Source organism: Oenanthe melanoleuca, chromosome 3, assembly GCF_029582105.1.
Source record: "Oenanthe melanoleuca isolate GR-GAL-2019-014 chromosome 3, OMel1.0, whole genome shotgun sequence".
Taxonomy (NCBI): Eukaryota; Metazoa; Chordata; class Aves; order Passeriformes; family Muscicapidae; genus Oenanthe; species Oenanthe melanoleuca.
The window spans coordinates 67,835,358-67,851,677 of record NC_079336.1 but is presented as its reverse complement, the minus strand read 5'-3'; the positions used below and the strand labels follow the sequence as shown (position 1 = coordinate 67,851,677).

At 36.5% G+C, this 16,320-nt stretch overlaps 1 protein-coding gene across 3 annotated transcripts in view; it reads right to left on the bottom strand.

The window, feature by feature from the left end:
- Positions 1-16,320, bottom strand: part of SIPA1L2 (signal induced proliferation associated 1 like 2) — a 122,673-nt gene that overhangs the window by 62,224 nt on the left and 44,129 nt on the right. For all 3 annotated transcript variants that reach the window (XM_056487126.1, XM_056487124.1, XM_056487125.1), the window contains exons 3-5: positions 8,426-10,132; positions 2,134-2,267; positions 595-783 (exon numbers count right to left, since the gene is read on the bottom strand). In XM_056487126.1, the coding sequence (XP_056343101.1) occupies positions 595-783; positions 2,134-2,267; positions 8,426-9,890 (1,788 nt within the window). In that variant the 5' untranslated portion in view covers positions 9,891-10,132. The remainder of the gene's footprint in view (positions 1-594; positions 784-2,133; positions 2,268-8,425; positions 10,133-16,320) is intronic.

The window sequence follows — 16,320 nt, the reverse complement described above, 5'->3', positions numbered from 1 at the left end:
CATCACCATTTTCTCTTAAAATTTAAGCCATTTGAATATTTTATTGCCATGCAGTTAATTCATTAGCCTCAATCACAATTTCAGTTCTATGAATAGAGAAGTATTCTATTCTAGTAAGAATACACTAAGCATATCGTAAAATGGTATTGTAAAAAATAACCATAAATGTTAGATGTAGAGACTTAAGACACAACATGCTTTTGCCTCCTTACCCACACACAATACTAATAAAGTGTTAAATGTATTTTCATTTGCATTCAACGTTTGTACACATTAAAGTGCAAATACAGGCTGTGAAAATCCCTTCTTACTGATGTTAAAACTTAATAATCTTTCTCTTGCTCAGCCATTGAAAGACAATCTCCATAGACCAATATTTTTTCCTTCAGGCGAAATGTATTTTAAAAAGAATTTGCTTAGAAAGGCAAATCTCATTTTGTCAAGGAAAATAGACAAGTTTCTCTAAAACCAAGAAACAGAATGGTTTGCATTACAGATCCGTGTTAATTAGCACTGTCTGCAAAATACCTAATAATTTTTTTCTTCTATTTATCTAAGGAATAGTCTTTACAAAAAAGGCCATGTGCTACATACCCCTTGTTCATCCAGTTTAAGCAGCTGCTCGGGTACTTTGGGTGAGTTGGAAGCCTGTCTCAAGCACTGGATGCTCAGCTCTGGTATTACATACTCCAGCACCTCTTTGAGAGGCAGACCTCTGGCTGTGCCATGCCGAGCAGTGGATGGAATAGCATCTTCTAAAATTGCTCCTCTAAGTGTAGTAAGCTGTAGTACAGGTAAAATAAAACATTTTTAGCTCTAATGCTCTAAACCCTAGAGATAAAGACTTCAGGTTTTAGCAAAAGCATAGAAAAAAGAAATGGAAAGGAAAACATCCTCATTTTAATTTATTTTTTTAACCAGTAAAAAATTTCCTAAATAACTTTGAAAGAGCAGACAAGCTTTCACTGTTTAAGTGACAAATACATTTTTTGCTTACAGGAATTCATGAAGCATGTTAACGATTCATTAAAATTACTAAGAATATTCCTTTTCTGGGGGAGGGGAAAGTATTAAAGACCAGTAAACTAAAAATAGTTTATTTTGACATGCTACCCTAGCAAACACAGTAGTCAAACATGAGCCTGGACATGTGAGATGAGCTATAGCCAATCACAACTTTACTTAACCCATTCACCTATTATTTAATCCATGCTGCTTTATCTTCATTGGATTTGACAAAAAGAGAGTAATTTCTTAGAACTGGGCCACCTGGATCACCTCTCCACACATACATACATGGATACCTCATTTTTGGCTATAAAAACTTAGACTGAAAACAAAAATTATATCTATTTCTATATATGTTTTTACAGCTATTTGCAAAAGCAAAAGAGCCCAGTGATATCAGGAGGTCTAGCTAACGCTTCTCTGTATCCTAGTCAAAACAAAAAACAATATTCCTAAGGTATCTGAAAATTTACAGTTGCTTGCTGCAATAATAACACTGTGTTTTCACACAAATCTAAGGTAGTCACTGTGATAAAGAATTTATTTAGCAAGAGATATTGAATTGCTTGAAATAGAAGTTATGAGACTTCAAACAACCACAGGAAAATTCTTCTTTCAAACACGACCATTATTTTATGAATATATTAATACCCCTTCTGCAAATCATCCATGTAGAAGAGTACATAGAAACATGTCACAAAAAAGCTTCTAAGAAAGTATTTTGAAATAAAATGAAAAAATAAGTCATCATACTAGACATTTTCATATTTTACAGCTCCCTTTATCCCTACATTTCTTAATCTTTCATCTCTATCATTAGAAACATAACATGAAGCAGCCTGACCCACAATTAAAGATAAGTGTGTTAACATCTGTTCCCCTGCTTGCACCTTGCTGTTCTCTTCAGACAACTTACCTACTTTTGGGTGCTCACTTGACAAAAATTTTATGTGGTATAGAAAAGGAAAACTTTGTTCAAGGGAAACTCCATTTATTAATGGCACAGGAAACATCCTTTCCCATTTTACTTTCCAAGTTAGCAATGTATCCCCAGACAAACAACTAGTATCCTAAGCTCAAAGTCAACTTTTCCATTGCTTTGCAGAGTTATGGAATGAACATTACCTCACTTGTCCTGAAAACTATACGATAGTTGAACTGAGATCCTTCTTTCTCCTTAGCATCTTCCACCTTTTCCCTCCGGATGCTGACTGCTACAGGTCCAAGATTTTCATCTATTCCAAAGTAGTTCTGATGCTCTTTTGAACAGGAACAAATGAAGAGATAAGGGTCAAGTATGAATCTCCTAGAAAATTTTCATCAAATCTCAAAAAAAAAAATTCTGCAGCAAGAAAACCAGATTATTTTTATTTGAACTATGAGGCCTGTGAATACACCAGCTGCTGATCTTCTGAACTGTACTGTAAGTACATAAATCACAAATGTTAATTTCGATGAGCAAAATGGCCACTCATATCACATAAATTACTGCAACTGCTACTACTATGATTTTTCCCCCCCTTTTTACTACAAAAGTAATCTTTTTGCTTCATGCTGTAGGAAACTAATTTGGAGAAACTTATCTACATATTATCTTGGATAAAAGCTAAGAGTCTTCAAACAAATAAGATTTATTCTTACTCTTATTCACAATTTCCCATTCAAATCAGCAACCCAGCCTCAACCCAAGAAAACTGAGTCTAGTAACTCTTCAGTGCTTGATGAATAGTTATTTTCATCCTTGAGGCAACTGGACCAGTGTGGGGAAGTAAAGCACTATCAGCTGAAGAGAAAGATCACATTGGAGACCATTTAAGGAGACCAGACACATTCAAATCCATGTGACCAAAGAGGACCTGTGTGGAGGCTCTTCCTTACCACCTTTGACAGGTCATAGTGAGTAGCTACAGTCACCTTTAATAAAGGACAAGAGGGTCTGGGAAGTCACAGAACAGTCAAATCTTAGTTCCCAGGGAGATTAATGAACAGATTCTCATGGAAGACATTTCCAGGAATATGAAGGACAAAAAGATACTTGGAAACAGTCTGCACAGATTTAAAAAATGCAAGTTGTGCATGACCAACCAAGTTGTTTCCTGCAGGATTTTCTGTAGTGATGTGACTGGCTTTATCATGAGGAAGGTGCAATGAATGTCACCCATTTGCACTTTAGCAATGCTTTTCACACAGTCTCCCATAGTATATTTGTGTAGCTAAACTGAAAAGACATGATTTGGACATGCAAATTACATGGTGGATGGAAACCAGCTGGAGAGTTGACCTTAAAGGACTGTGATCAGTAATAATAATTACACTTAGTGGCCAGTTACTAAAATGTTTATCAGAATTTATAGCCTCAGTGGAGATGTTATTGTTTAATAGGGTTTAATAGGGTTTTACATTATCTAAATGATGGAATGGAGTGCATCCTCAACAAGTTGTTGTCCATGACCAAGCTCTAAAAAAATAGTTCATGTACTGGAGGTTAGGGCTGCAGATGCATGCAACAGATGACAGCAGGCTTTTAACAAATGAGGAATACGTGCACAGGGCAGTACTGAAATGCATAAACTTTGCACTCTCTTACAAAAACAGCCAAAGGCAGAGCCGCACAGGTAGAGTCCTACAGCTGTAGGGTGTCTGGGCTTCACTTCCCACTCTCCCCTTTCCCTGGAGGCAGCTACTGCTGAGCTGTGACAGCTGAGCTGCATGTGAAGCAACTCCTAAACCACTTGAAGTTCTCAACTTGACACTTTAAAACAACCTCTCATTTTGACAATTCAAGAAGACGGACTGAAAAAGCCTTATGAAGGCTTTTTCAACACAGAAATGCAGGTAGAACAGAACAAGCTCATACAAGAGGCTGGGAACCCACTGCCTCAGGAGTTTCTCTGTGAAAAAGGACTGGGGACCCCCTGAGCACAGGCTGCCCAGCAGCAGCTCCCAGCAGAGATGGAGGGCAACCACACTCTGGGCAAGAGCATTGCAGCAGCTCAGGGGAACATTATGCCTTTCTGTCTGGCACTTTCCAGGCCACATAAAGCAGCATCCAGTTTTGGACAGAGTGGGACAAGGGCAGCACACAATTAAAGATAATTAGAGGGCTGGAGAATATAAGAGATGAGGAAAGGCTAAAAGAAATGGGCATGTGCAGGTGGAGAAGAGCAGATTAGTGGGGGAAATAACTGCTGGATCCCACGAGCTGATGGGAGGTTGTAGAGAAAGGAGAAACAGACTCTTCTCAAAGGTACAAAATGAAAGAACAAGATGCAACCATCATAAGATGCAGCCTCTGAGTGGGGGGAATCCAACACAAGCAGGTTTCCAAGAGAGATTGTGAAATCTCCATCCTTAGATACTGTAAAAAAGCTAAAAGGACAGCTAAAGGAAAACAGGCTTTGAGCAACCTATTCAGAACCTACATTTAAAGGGAACTTTAAAGAGAGAATTAGACTGAATGGCCTGCAGAAATGTCTTCCAATACAATTTATCCCATGATCCCATATTTAAAATAACAATTAATTGACTAATTTCTCCTTAAAGATTGTACAGGTTAAAAAAACCCAACATTTTTCTAGCATTTTTTGAGCTAGTTTGATACTTTTTTAAAGTAATGTATTTATAGAAACGGGTAAGGAAGATTTTTGCAAAATGCAAAAATTGCAAAATTGCACTAGAAATTATCCATACTCTCAGAGTTTAAACAAAAGAATGAAATAATCTCTACGTAAAAGACAGTCCTATTTCTCAAATCAAATTTAGATTAGGTTTCCAGTAGTCTTTAAAGCATCTATCTATGAAGTATGTAGATGGTTCCAATCTATCTCCTAGTGGAAGGAAAATGAGAATCAGCACATTACAACTTTTTCTGGAAGGAACACCTGGAATCAAAGAGGCACAGGCATTAAAATATCTGCTCATGCTCTCTGACTACATTCCTTTCCCAGTCTGAGAATTCTACCTGCATGGATAAATAATGCACCTTATGGACTTCCCAGTGTTAAATTAAAACTTTGAGTCTAAATAGGCAATTCTATGAAATGGAACAGGACTTCACAGAGAAGACAGAGAGAGAGAGAGAGAGAGAGAGTGAGAGAGAGAGAGAAGTTCAGAGGTCAAACACTTCCAATAATATAAAAGCTCCCCACAGGTGCATAATTCAGGCTTTGACATAAGGTAAGCTTCTCAGTTAGAAGTCTAGAGCTTTGCATTCTGATGTAAATCCAGAAAAGGGTATTAAAGAGTTACTAGATTTCTTGGCTGCAGTATTACTGAGCAGAAAAATGCAAGTAGTGCAGATACCTACCAATTTCTAGTACAACATGAAAGACACAATTATTTATATACATTAAAAATAAAATAGATAAACCAGTTTCGGAAAAGAAAAGTAAGGAAGCTGAAGTAAATTGAATAGCACAGCTACTGATATTCTGGGATTTGGGGAAAACATTTTTAATTCAAGGCATCTTTTTTTTTTTTAATTTCAAAAAGTACAAACTCATAAAGCTCATTTAAATGTGTTTTTGTTGGTTTAAAAGAACCAGCTGGGGAGAAAAGAAGAAAGTGTTATTTTCTAGCTGAGATCTAGAGAGATGCTAAAATATTTGTCATTTTTTACTTTTCATTTTGAGGAATATTTCTTCTAACACAAAAGTCTTAACTGTACAAAACTGAGTTAATATCAATAGCCTGCTATGCCTGCACATTTCTTTTAGGACATTTTTTCAATCCCATATCAGCAGATAGACACAGTAACATTAAATGGTTGCAAGCATCCCACACATAAAAAGCATGGTAATAATAAACGAGGAATTATAAGCAAAGTTGCACAAGGGGAAATGGAAAAATCAATGATAATCAAAACAATGAGATAAAATAATATATTATAGCTTTTAAAATTCTTAACTGGAAACTGAGAAGATATATTCAATAAACATAACATATTTTATATCAGTTGCATTGGATTTGATTTCAACAATAGTTACAAAGCTTATAAATATGCAGTATAAAACTACAACTCATTTCAGAAAACACTGAATCCTAAATCTCATATTTCTTGAAAGGGAATGGAATAATTAGTGCTACACATGCCAGGGTGTTTCTTCCATGCATCTTAAAACAGAAATAAAATTGGTATGCTGACAAGTGCCAATTATAAAACTGTGAACAAAATCAAATGTTCAGAAAGCTATTTCCTTTTCATATATATTTTCTTCTAAAGGCAACAAATAACTATTGTTCACTAAATTTTTATTTCATCCTTCCACAAAGATTTTGGTAAAATTAAGCTGCACAATTAAATCTAAACATCAGCTAGGAGAGCTCACTGTCATGGAACAGCATAATGTAGACCCAATATGAATATAAATATCAAATTTTCTTTTCAGGATGGAAGTTCAGGCCAGCAGCAAGACATCTTGGTACCCAATGCAAAACATCCAGATTATTTCCTCTATCCACAATAAGTTGTGCTTAGATGAGAACTGTATTCAATTGGAATTAATGCAGCAATTCCTTATGTGCTTGATCCCTTAAGATAGTAGATACCAAAAATTATGATTTTAGTTTCATCAGCTTGTTTGCCCTGACTTGCTGTATCGTAAAATCCATTCAATGCAGATTTCTCTCATGCAGCTTCTGTTACAGGTCTATAAAAAGATAATGCCCAACAGGCCATGGCTTACATATCATTGTAAAGGTGAGGAGGTAATAATTCATTGCTGGATATTAAATGAATCATACCATATTTACTTTTGAAGAATTCTACTTAGAGAACAATTAGTAACAATTCACATTTCCTACTGTTACACTATTTGGGATAAAACACTGAAACACACTGATACTATTTCAGAACATAAGTTAATAAAAACTAAGTACATTCACACCAATTTTCCAGGAAGATTATTAGGTTTGTTTATAATATAGTATTTAAAGTGGCTTTGAGTATGCATCTGCATTTTCTTTTTGTAATTTCTCTGACAAGATTTTTCTTCACAGAAGTGTTTTCCACTTCAGCATTTGTAACTCATCCAAGACAGAAGTACTTCACAAACAAGTCCTCTTTCATCTGGCTTAATTCTTTCCCTTTCCCCTGGTCCATCTTGCCACCACCTTTGCCTGCTGATAGTCTTGCTTTCATTTTTGTGAATGCCAATCTTTTCTTCTCTCTGCCTCTCAAAAAATGTGCCACCTTTTTTTTTAAAGTTTCCTTTCATTCTCTTGCACTCTCTCAATACGTTTTATATAATTTACAACCTGTCTAGCTTGAAATCCATTTTGAACCTGTGAATTTACTGCCCATTTCTTGCTTAGCTGTGGGTCTTTTTCTTCCTCTGCCATCACAGATTCAGATTCTTTTCTTCCTTGCCTTTTAAATAGTTTTTTAAAGATAATATATTCTCAGTGTCTATTGTATTGTGGCTAGCACTGTACTGGATCCTCTTTTGAGTTCCTTTTAAAGGGTTACAGGAGGAAGGAGTAACAGCACTGTACTTACTTCCTGATGTTCAAATATAGTTAAAAAGCAGAGGAAATATGATTTCAAGAAGAACAAGAAGAATCGGGCTGTAAAAGCTTTTTAAAAACAGAAGCAGACTTTTTTTTTTTTTTTTTTTTTTTTTTTTTTTTTTTTTTTAATAAAAGCAAGAAGATCTAGCTGTAATTCGTAATACAGAAAGGACAGAGACAGGTTTTTGGGGCTATCCCACAAAACCAGGGATTTTATCCACATTGCACAAGCCAGTACTGAATGCAGACTATCAAAGTAGATCACAGAATGGAAACAGTTTATCTGAAAAATGATTAAACCCAAGATAATTACTCTGCCAAGAGTACCTGGCACATTTGCATACTGAACACATCCTAAAAGAAAGGGATGTAAGGCTAAGAGAAAGGCATAAGAGATCCTTCTTTAAGCCAAAAAACTAAATAACATCAGAAGCTCTCTATTTAAGGAGTATGTACATGTGCATACAATGTGAAAGGCCTCAAGACACACTTGAAGACAGTTGAATCTAGAAAAGAGTCAGAAGCCTCAATAATAAAACCCTCTCTTTTGGAGTCACCTTTTAGGAAATAATTATTTTCTCTCTGAGTATCAGTATTTCCAAAGCATTTATTGGATATAAATGACATCTCTTCCTCCTGCTGATCAAGAAAGTTTGGGTTAGAGAAGTTAGCTTACATGCTAGGTTATATGACCTTTCATTAAATCACTTAATGAACTCACACAGATACTGCATAACCACACACAACCCACTGCTTTGCCCTGAGAGAGTGAAAACAGCAGGCTTAATTTCAATAAAGACTTTCAGGACTCTCTGGAATACCTAGGTCTCCTATAGAGAAAAAGGAAAACAAAAAATAATCTTTACTAAACAACTTAAATCTAATACACGGATACGTCAGAAAAATTTACCTTTTCCATAGAAGAACTTGCGGTAATAATAAGCTCCAAGGTCAATGTGTTCTATGATGTAACGCTTCACCTTCTCTCTGTGAATGGACTGATTTTCTCTTGGTACTTCCAGCACTGAAACACCAGCATTTGTGCAATGGGAACTCAGAGAGGACTCAAAGGAACAACTTTCACCTGAAGAAAAAGATGCTGAATTTGCCCTAGAAAGTGCAATCCGTCTATCTCCTTCCCCACCAGTTTCATTCCTGAAGTAAGGGCAACTCAATACTAAGTCATTGCTTTTCCCATCGCCCTCATCAGCATCTAAATTCTCTTTTGAATTGAGGTCCTCTTTGCTTCCCAAAGGAGATTCACAGTTTCCAGTCTGGCCCGCTGGCATCTGAGTTTGTGACGCAGCTGAAGCCCCAGTGGTGATATTTTTTCTTTTTCCTACATTTACTCTGGTAGCCATTGCTTCATTTATGTTAAACAAAACACTCTGAACATCATAATGTGCAAAACATTTCTGACAGTTCCAAGAACGAACGTTTCTGTCAAGTCTATCATCCAGGTCTGATGAAAACTTAAAAGTTTCATGCTCACTTTTAACTGTTCGCAATTTTCTAAACAGAGATGTTTCTACGGCTTCTGACTTAAGTCTCCTCTTGAAAGATTTCTCCCTTTCTCGACCAATAAGTAGGGCACTGTCCATATAATCCAACCCAGAAAGCCTGACAAATTCTCCCCTGGAAATCTGTGCAGCAGCATGTAGACTCGGAGAAACCGTAGGATCACAGTGGAAAAACTCAGGAAATCCAAAAGGAGCAAGGGTTTTATGTTCAAAATTTTCCACTCTGTATCCTCTCAGCATTGCAAAAAAATTTTCTCCAGACAAGCCTTGTCTATCAATTGAAGAAGTACTGCCATATTCTCTGTGAAGAGCTGCTCCAGTATTCGGGTTAACAGCATTTTGGTCTAACACATCCTCAGCATCAATATCACTTATTGTCACATCACTGTTGCTTCTTTGCCTTATGGGATGAAGCCCCCTTTGAGGCGAATGAACAAAAAGATCTCCAATTGAATATTTTCCCTCTGTAAATTCCAGTTCTAGCTCTTCTTGCTGTTCATCACTTTGGTCATTTTGTCCATTTGGAAGTACTGAGCCAACACCTTCATAACCGGCTGGAGGTCTGTTTTCCCAAGCAGCTTTACTCAGTTCCTTAGAGCAATCCTTTTTAGGAGGCCATTCTGATACCCTTGCTCGAACACCCATTTTAGGCACGGCTGGTGTACCATTTGTTTGATTATTTTCAGCTTTGCTAGAGGCATTTGAAGAAACAGGAGGACCCATGCTACCGTTCAAGGCTTTAAGTTTTCTAGCGAAATAATCGTCAGATTGCATGCTTCTCGAAGACTCCCTGAACTTGGAGGAAGCTCTGCTAACCTTGTGCTTATCTTCTTGCAAAGACCTTTGATCACTCATGTCCAGTCAGTGGGAGGAGAACCACTACTATTGCATAAATCCACTGTTACATTTGTTATTACATCGTCTTTTATGGGCCAATAAACTGCAATATAAAAATATTGTTACAGTCTTCCCACAGGTGCAGGCAGGGACCTCAGTGAACCATTTTTGTACAATTTCTGTCAGGAGAGGAATCTCAAAACATTTCCTTCAGTTCTGATGCATTCAGTTCAGTATTAATCCAGACAAATTTCTTAAATCTGTTCATAAAGAAAAAAAAACAAGTGTTAAAATATTTTCACTCAATAACAGTATGTTTCCACTGTTACTTGTATATACATAACACCCCATGAAACTGGATGGATCTAAAGTGACTTGCTTTGTATAATTTTCTATCTTTGGACTCCTTAAAACTCAACAAATGTAATAATTCCAATTTTTCATGTAATTGCACAGGATGTGAGCAGCTTGAACCTGCATCTTTTATGAGCTGCCCAGTACATGCACAAGCAGAATAGCCACAGACAATTCCCTGAAATGCTGAGAGCAACTCAGATGCCTACTCTCTGTCTAATCATTGAGTTTGTTTGCATAACATCTAAGACACTTTTTTCCAAGCTTTCTTGAAAATGGTTAATGAACCATTGCATGTTGGAGCAAGACTGTTAGAAAATGTAAGTAAAATCTATGGAGCAGATAGGACCTTATACAGAGAAATGTGTTTTGCCCCATTTAAAAGAACATTTTAAAGATAAGTAATTGTTCCACTATGATTAACTCAGTGAATTAATGTATTTCATTTCCTTCCCCTTCTCTCTTCCCAAAGGGAGGTTTTCTTTCCTTTCTTTGGAGTGCTGTGTATTATTTAGCTGTGTAAAACAGTTACAGTTGTTTCTGTTATATTATACTCCTCTGGTTGGAAACCCAGACTGTTAACTCAGTTACTGTGATAAAGAATATGTCTGTTTTCTTCTGTAAATAAGAAAAGATAGTAGCTCTATTGATAAGCCTCAATTTGATTACAAGATTGGAACTGTTGGGATATAAAAATACTCTTCAATTGTCTTAAGAATGACCTTGACTCATGCTGTGAAGATTCATTTGCAGACAGAGTCCATCCATTAATCCACTGCATACATGCAGATTAAAATAGGAGACAAGACAGAATGCTGTGTACTTCTTCAGATTTTATTCCTTGAACAAAAATGCCAACATTTTTTTTTTTTTTTTAAGATGCTGTAAATAAGGAAAATACTCATTTGCCAGAGACTAAAAAGAAGTCAGGTTAAATTAGCTTGGAATATGAATTCTCCCTTGATTTCAATGAAGAGATGAGGTAGTAAGAGGAGTTCAGAAGATGAGTGCTTTTTCTCCTATATTTAATATGATAAAAATTCCTTGGAGGACAGGGAGGAAAGATGAGATGCGGGCCAAGGGAATAATATAAATTAAAATGTGACACCTTATTTTATCCTGCTTGTCAGAAATCAACAGAAATTGTGTTTGATACAGCAAACTTTAAAAGACTTCTGCAGTAAATGAGGTAGCAAAGACAAGTAAGATTTCAGCACTCTCATAATGGCTATGGTTTCTTGCGAGGGGTAGTGGAAATTGCTGACAATTTCAATAACAATGTATCACTGCAGCTCACTTTCACTCCTCACTCCCTACAAATTCCTTCATGGCCAACGAAGACAATTAAATGGGTTCCTTACAAAAGTCCAAAAGATTATTTAAGCAACCTAAATATTCAGAGAAATAGCACTTGAAAACTGGCAAGTAGGATTTTTAAGCACGAACTTATGAAAATACTGCACAAAAAGAAAAATGTTGGTCAAAGAATCATAGAATGGTTTGGGTTACAAAGGAATTTAAGTATCATCTAGTTCCAACTCCCCTGGTATGGGCAGGGACATCTTCCACTAGACCAGGTTGCTCAGAGTCCCATCCAACCTGGCCTTGAACACTTCCAGGGATGGGGCATCCACAGCTTCTCTGGGCAACCTGTTCCAACCTCATAATTTCTTCCTAATATCTAATCTCAGTTTAAGACAGATAATCCTCACCCAGTCACTACACACCCTGCAGAAAGTCCCTTTCCAGCTCTCTTGTACCTTTTAGGTACTGGAAGGCCAGAATTAGGTTTCCTTGGAGCCATCTCTTCTCCAGGCTGAAAAGCCCCAACTCTTTCAGCCTTCCCTGGCAGAAGATGTTCCACTCCCCTGATCATCTCCATGCACTGACTCCAGCAGCCCAGAGCTGGATGCAGGTGGGGTCTCATCAGAGCAGAACCCCCTCCCTCCCCTGCTGCCCACGCTGCTTTGCATGCAGCCCAGGACACGTTTGGCTCCCTGAGCTGCAAGAACACATTGCTGGGTCATGTCCAGCTCTTCCTTCACCAGTAACCCAAAGACTTCTTTGCAGGACTGCTCTCAGATATGTCAGTATGCTCAAGATTCTTGTAGCACAAGTAATACTGCAAAACTGAAATAGAAGTTCCCTGTGATTTAACATGAACAGCTGACAGCTTTTTAATCATCTCTTAGACTGTTCTTTATACAATCGTAGAAGTGGAAGAAACCTTTGCTAAATAAAAACTCTGAAGGAAAACTAAATTATTCCAGAATCATCTTTTCCATTTCTGCCAGAATAGAGAAGAGTATGAACGTAGTAAGTTTAATTTATCCTGGGAAAGATATTTAACTTCTTATTAAAGGTTAATTCAATTTTCTTTGAAATTATGGTGAATTACATCTTCTAGCCTTCCTGCCCTTTCTTATATGAAAACCATTCACAGAAGTCATTAGTTTACATATTCTTAAATAAAAATTAATCTCTTAAAAATTAGGAAAAAAATATAAGGTAATAAAAGGCTATCTTGCAAAAATTCCATTCTTTTCTTCTATTATGTTCATCCTTTTTTTTTATCATAAGCATTTCTGCAAAAGTAGTGAACTAGACCAGGAGCATAATGAAAGTTGAAATAAAACTGGAGACAAGGTGGTGGGAGGCTGAAGGAAAGAGCAATAGATGGACACTACCACCCCACTTACTTCCAATCCAAATCCACAAAGTGATTTACATCTGCATTTGTGAAAGGCAGCAGAGAGCCTGAAGGCCACAGGAAAGCAAGACTTTTTTTGCTCTGGTGGTGGAAGCTTAAATACTTAATGAAGTATGGCCTGAGTATTTTAACAGAGGTACATTGCAAAAGACAGTACTTTAATTTGTGTTCTTTACAGTGCAAAGTTGGTATGACAGAAGACTAAAGAAATGCCTGTTTGGAAATGCAGATTGGTGTTTTACTGGAAATCCTAATGTTTGAAGAAGTGACACACTATATTTAAGATATATTGTTATTTTTTTCCTCATCTGAAATTGGCCTAATTGAAAAAAATCTGCCTGTTTTTAATGTAACTGACCCTTCCTGCAAATTCCTGTAACTCAGTACAACAGCATGTTCTGGCTGACAGATGACTTTTGCTGATGGATAGCACTACAGTCTCATGTTATCTGTTGTTAAGGATTTTCTCTCTCCACAGTAAGAATTTACCAACTCACAAACACTGCACTGATGTTGATAGTATTTATTGTAAACCGACTTTTTTGTTGTTGTTGAATTTACTAAACTATTACTTCCACAAAGAACAACGTCAATATGATCATGAGTACTCTGCTCTTCAGACCTGTACAGCTCTTTTGGTCAAGTTCTTCACTTCCCTCTCTTTTCATCTCACCCTAGCACTGAAGAATGGAATCAGTGACAGATAAGGTCAAAAAAGAAAAGCTGGATGCCTACCCTGCTGTTGTGCTCCTGCCAACCCTTCCCACTAAGACTGCTGGATGTTATGCAAATAACTTAAGTTCCTTCCACACAGCTACAAAGACTTCCTTCTGAGCTCAATACAGCAGCTGGTTTGTTAGCTACAGTTACAGTTCTTTAACGTGGAACAATTCCAAGTTTCCTGGGGACCTGGATACGTGCCCACAAATGTTCCTGTGCCAGTAGCGGAGCAATGAATAAGAACTGTGCTATTGGACTATCCTGTCAAAAGGAGGTTGTTTGGTAACGCTGTCTCATGTCAGCCTTGATAGATGGAAATGAATTATTTAAGAAGTCTTTCTGTGATCATTTTGTTGATCAAGACTTTGGAAATCTGCCCCTATTATTATGTAATGCTATCATCCTAAAAAAGAATGCATCATTTGGATGAAAGCATTAATCTCTCCTATTTATCAAGATGACAATTCTATACACCATGACTCTCAAGCTCTACTAATCTTAAAGAAATGGGAAGTGCAATTTGATAAAACAGGAGTATAGACAGTAATAATATGCCAGAAGCTGAAGATCCTGCATTTAATTTGCATTCAATTGGTTCTACACAGCATTTTCTGTGTCTCCCTCCAGTCAGTTTCCAGTCCCCAAAGGAAAGCACAGTGGGGTAGTAGTGCTATGTGTTTGGCCAGCACAGCAGAGCAGCAGCTACACAATGGCCATTTCACGGGAATCTAAAGTTTGCAAGAAAATTTTGCACATGCTTTCAAGTGCAATCAAAAAGAGGAGTGCAAGGGAGAAGCGAACATGGTTTCTAAGCTGCCTGTATTTTTACAAGTTCTAGAAGAGATAACTCACTGAACAATCTGCCACAAGATCTGCCACAAAACTATGATCGCCACTAGGAAAAAAGAAAGTAATTTTTGAAAATTGACAAAATAGTAGAATGGTTTTTTTAAATTCAAGTTCAAACTTGTTTTTTTTAGAAAAACAGACTACATTAGCAAGTGTTCTTAGATTTACATATTTTAACATATCTGTTAACAGCATCTATTTATTAATGATTTCTTAATATTCTTAATAGTTCGTAAAAGAACTATCCAATTTTCAGAAGCAAAGCGACAGCTATGTCTGGTTTTCAAGCAATGCAATTTGTGTTCTCTAGTCAGAGAATTCTTATCACACTAAACTATGATATCATATCACATGACAGTTGATTATGAAGTCACAGGAAAATTATTACTGCAGATAGAAGTATGAAAAAAAATTAGTTCTTCATGTTTTTGCCTTTTTTTCATGCAAATGTCTTTAGAAAATGATGATATTTAAGCATAATTGTCTTTAAATAGAATATTTCTTTCAAAGTTTTCCATAGGGCTCAGTGAATATTAAAGAATAACACTAAACTATAATTGAGCCACTTATTCAGATTGCAGCTGTGGAAAATGGATTGGAAATAATACAACGAACAAATTATGAGTAGAGCTCATGGAAAAAAATGGTTCCAATTATTGTACATCAAATTTACTACTAAAGCTATAACACTACAGTATAAATTATTACTTCAGATATGCATATTTCAGATACTTGATTAATATGCAGACATAGAAAAGAGGCAGAAGAATGATGGGAAGACTCATTTGACAAGTGGAAATATCGATGAGCTGCTCTGTAGTGAATATGTTGCACATTTATTTAGTTATGCTGTATTTCTTTACATTTATAGCCTGTGTGAGTGAAATTTCACAGCAGAAACTGAAAAAGACCTTTGTTGAAATAACATAGTTACAGAAATGTATTCACAAACAATCATGGGGAGTGGGAGAGAGGGAAGGGGAGCTTGAGAGAGGGAAGGAGCTATAGCTAAGAGTGACATGATTCTCAGTGTTGGTATAAGACCATGACTTTTCTTAGCAAAACAGTGTAATTGCAGTAGTTTTGGAATGTTACAAGATTCTGGGTAAAAAAGAAATAAAAATAAAAAACCACATTCTATTCTGCAAACATGTTTCCTTTCTCCAACAAAGAAAATGGCAGATGAACATAAATATTAAGAAAGAGAGGCAACAAAACTTTGAATTCTACATCTGTTTGGTGCTGTTCAATGAAAGGTGTTTTACTTTTAAAGGAGAGACCTCTCCAACCATAGCTGTTTCCTTCACCAATAGGCTGAGAAAAATCTCATTACCATCCACAGAAATAATTGTGTAACATGTAATAACAAATAGACCCTTTAAAATGCTAGATTTCTTTATCCTATGGTCATGTTCGTCCCCTGCCCCCTGTCATCTTGGCATTTCCAGAGAAAATATTTTAATAAATCTCACCTTCCAAGTGCTAAATACAAAAATCAGTTCTATGCATCAGTTTGGTATATGCGTCATCCATTCAGTGAAAAAAAAAAAAAAAAAAAAAAAAACAGGAAAAAAAAAAAAAGGCCATCACAAAAGATAGCACTTTCTTCAGTGTAACTCATTATATTAAAGAATATCTATCACGAAGTTCCAGCAGCTTCCCTTTAGCTTATCTGCTATTACTTTTCCTGAATATGTGTTCCTACACATATACTTTGTTTAGTTAAAAAAAAAACCAAACCTGCTTAAGCTTTTCATCAAGCAACCTAGGTTATCTCTCAGTGAACATCAATGTTTTATACAGAGCTATTACTGA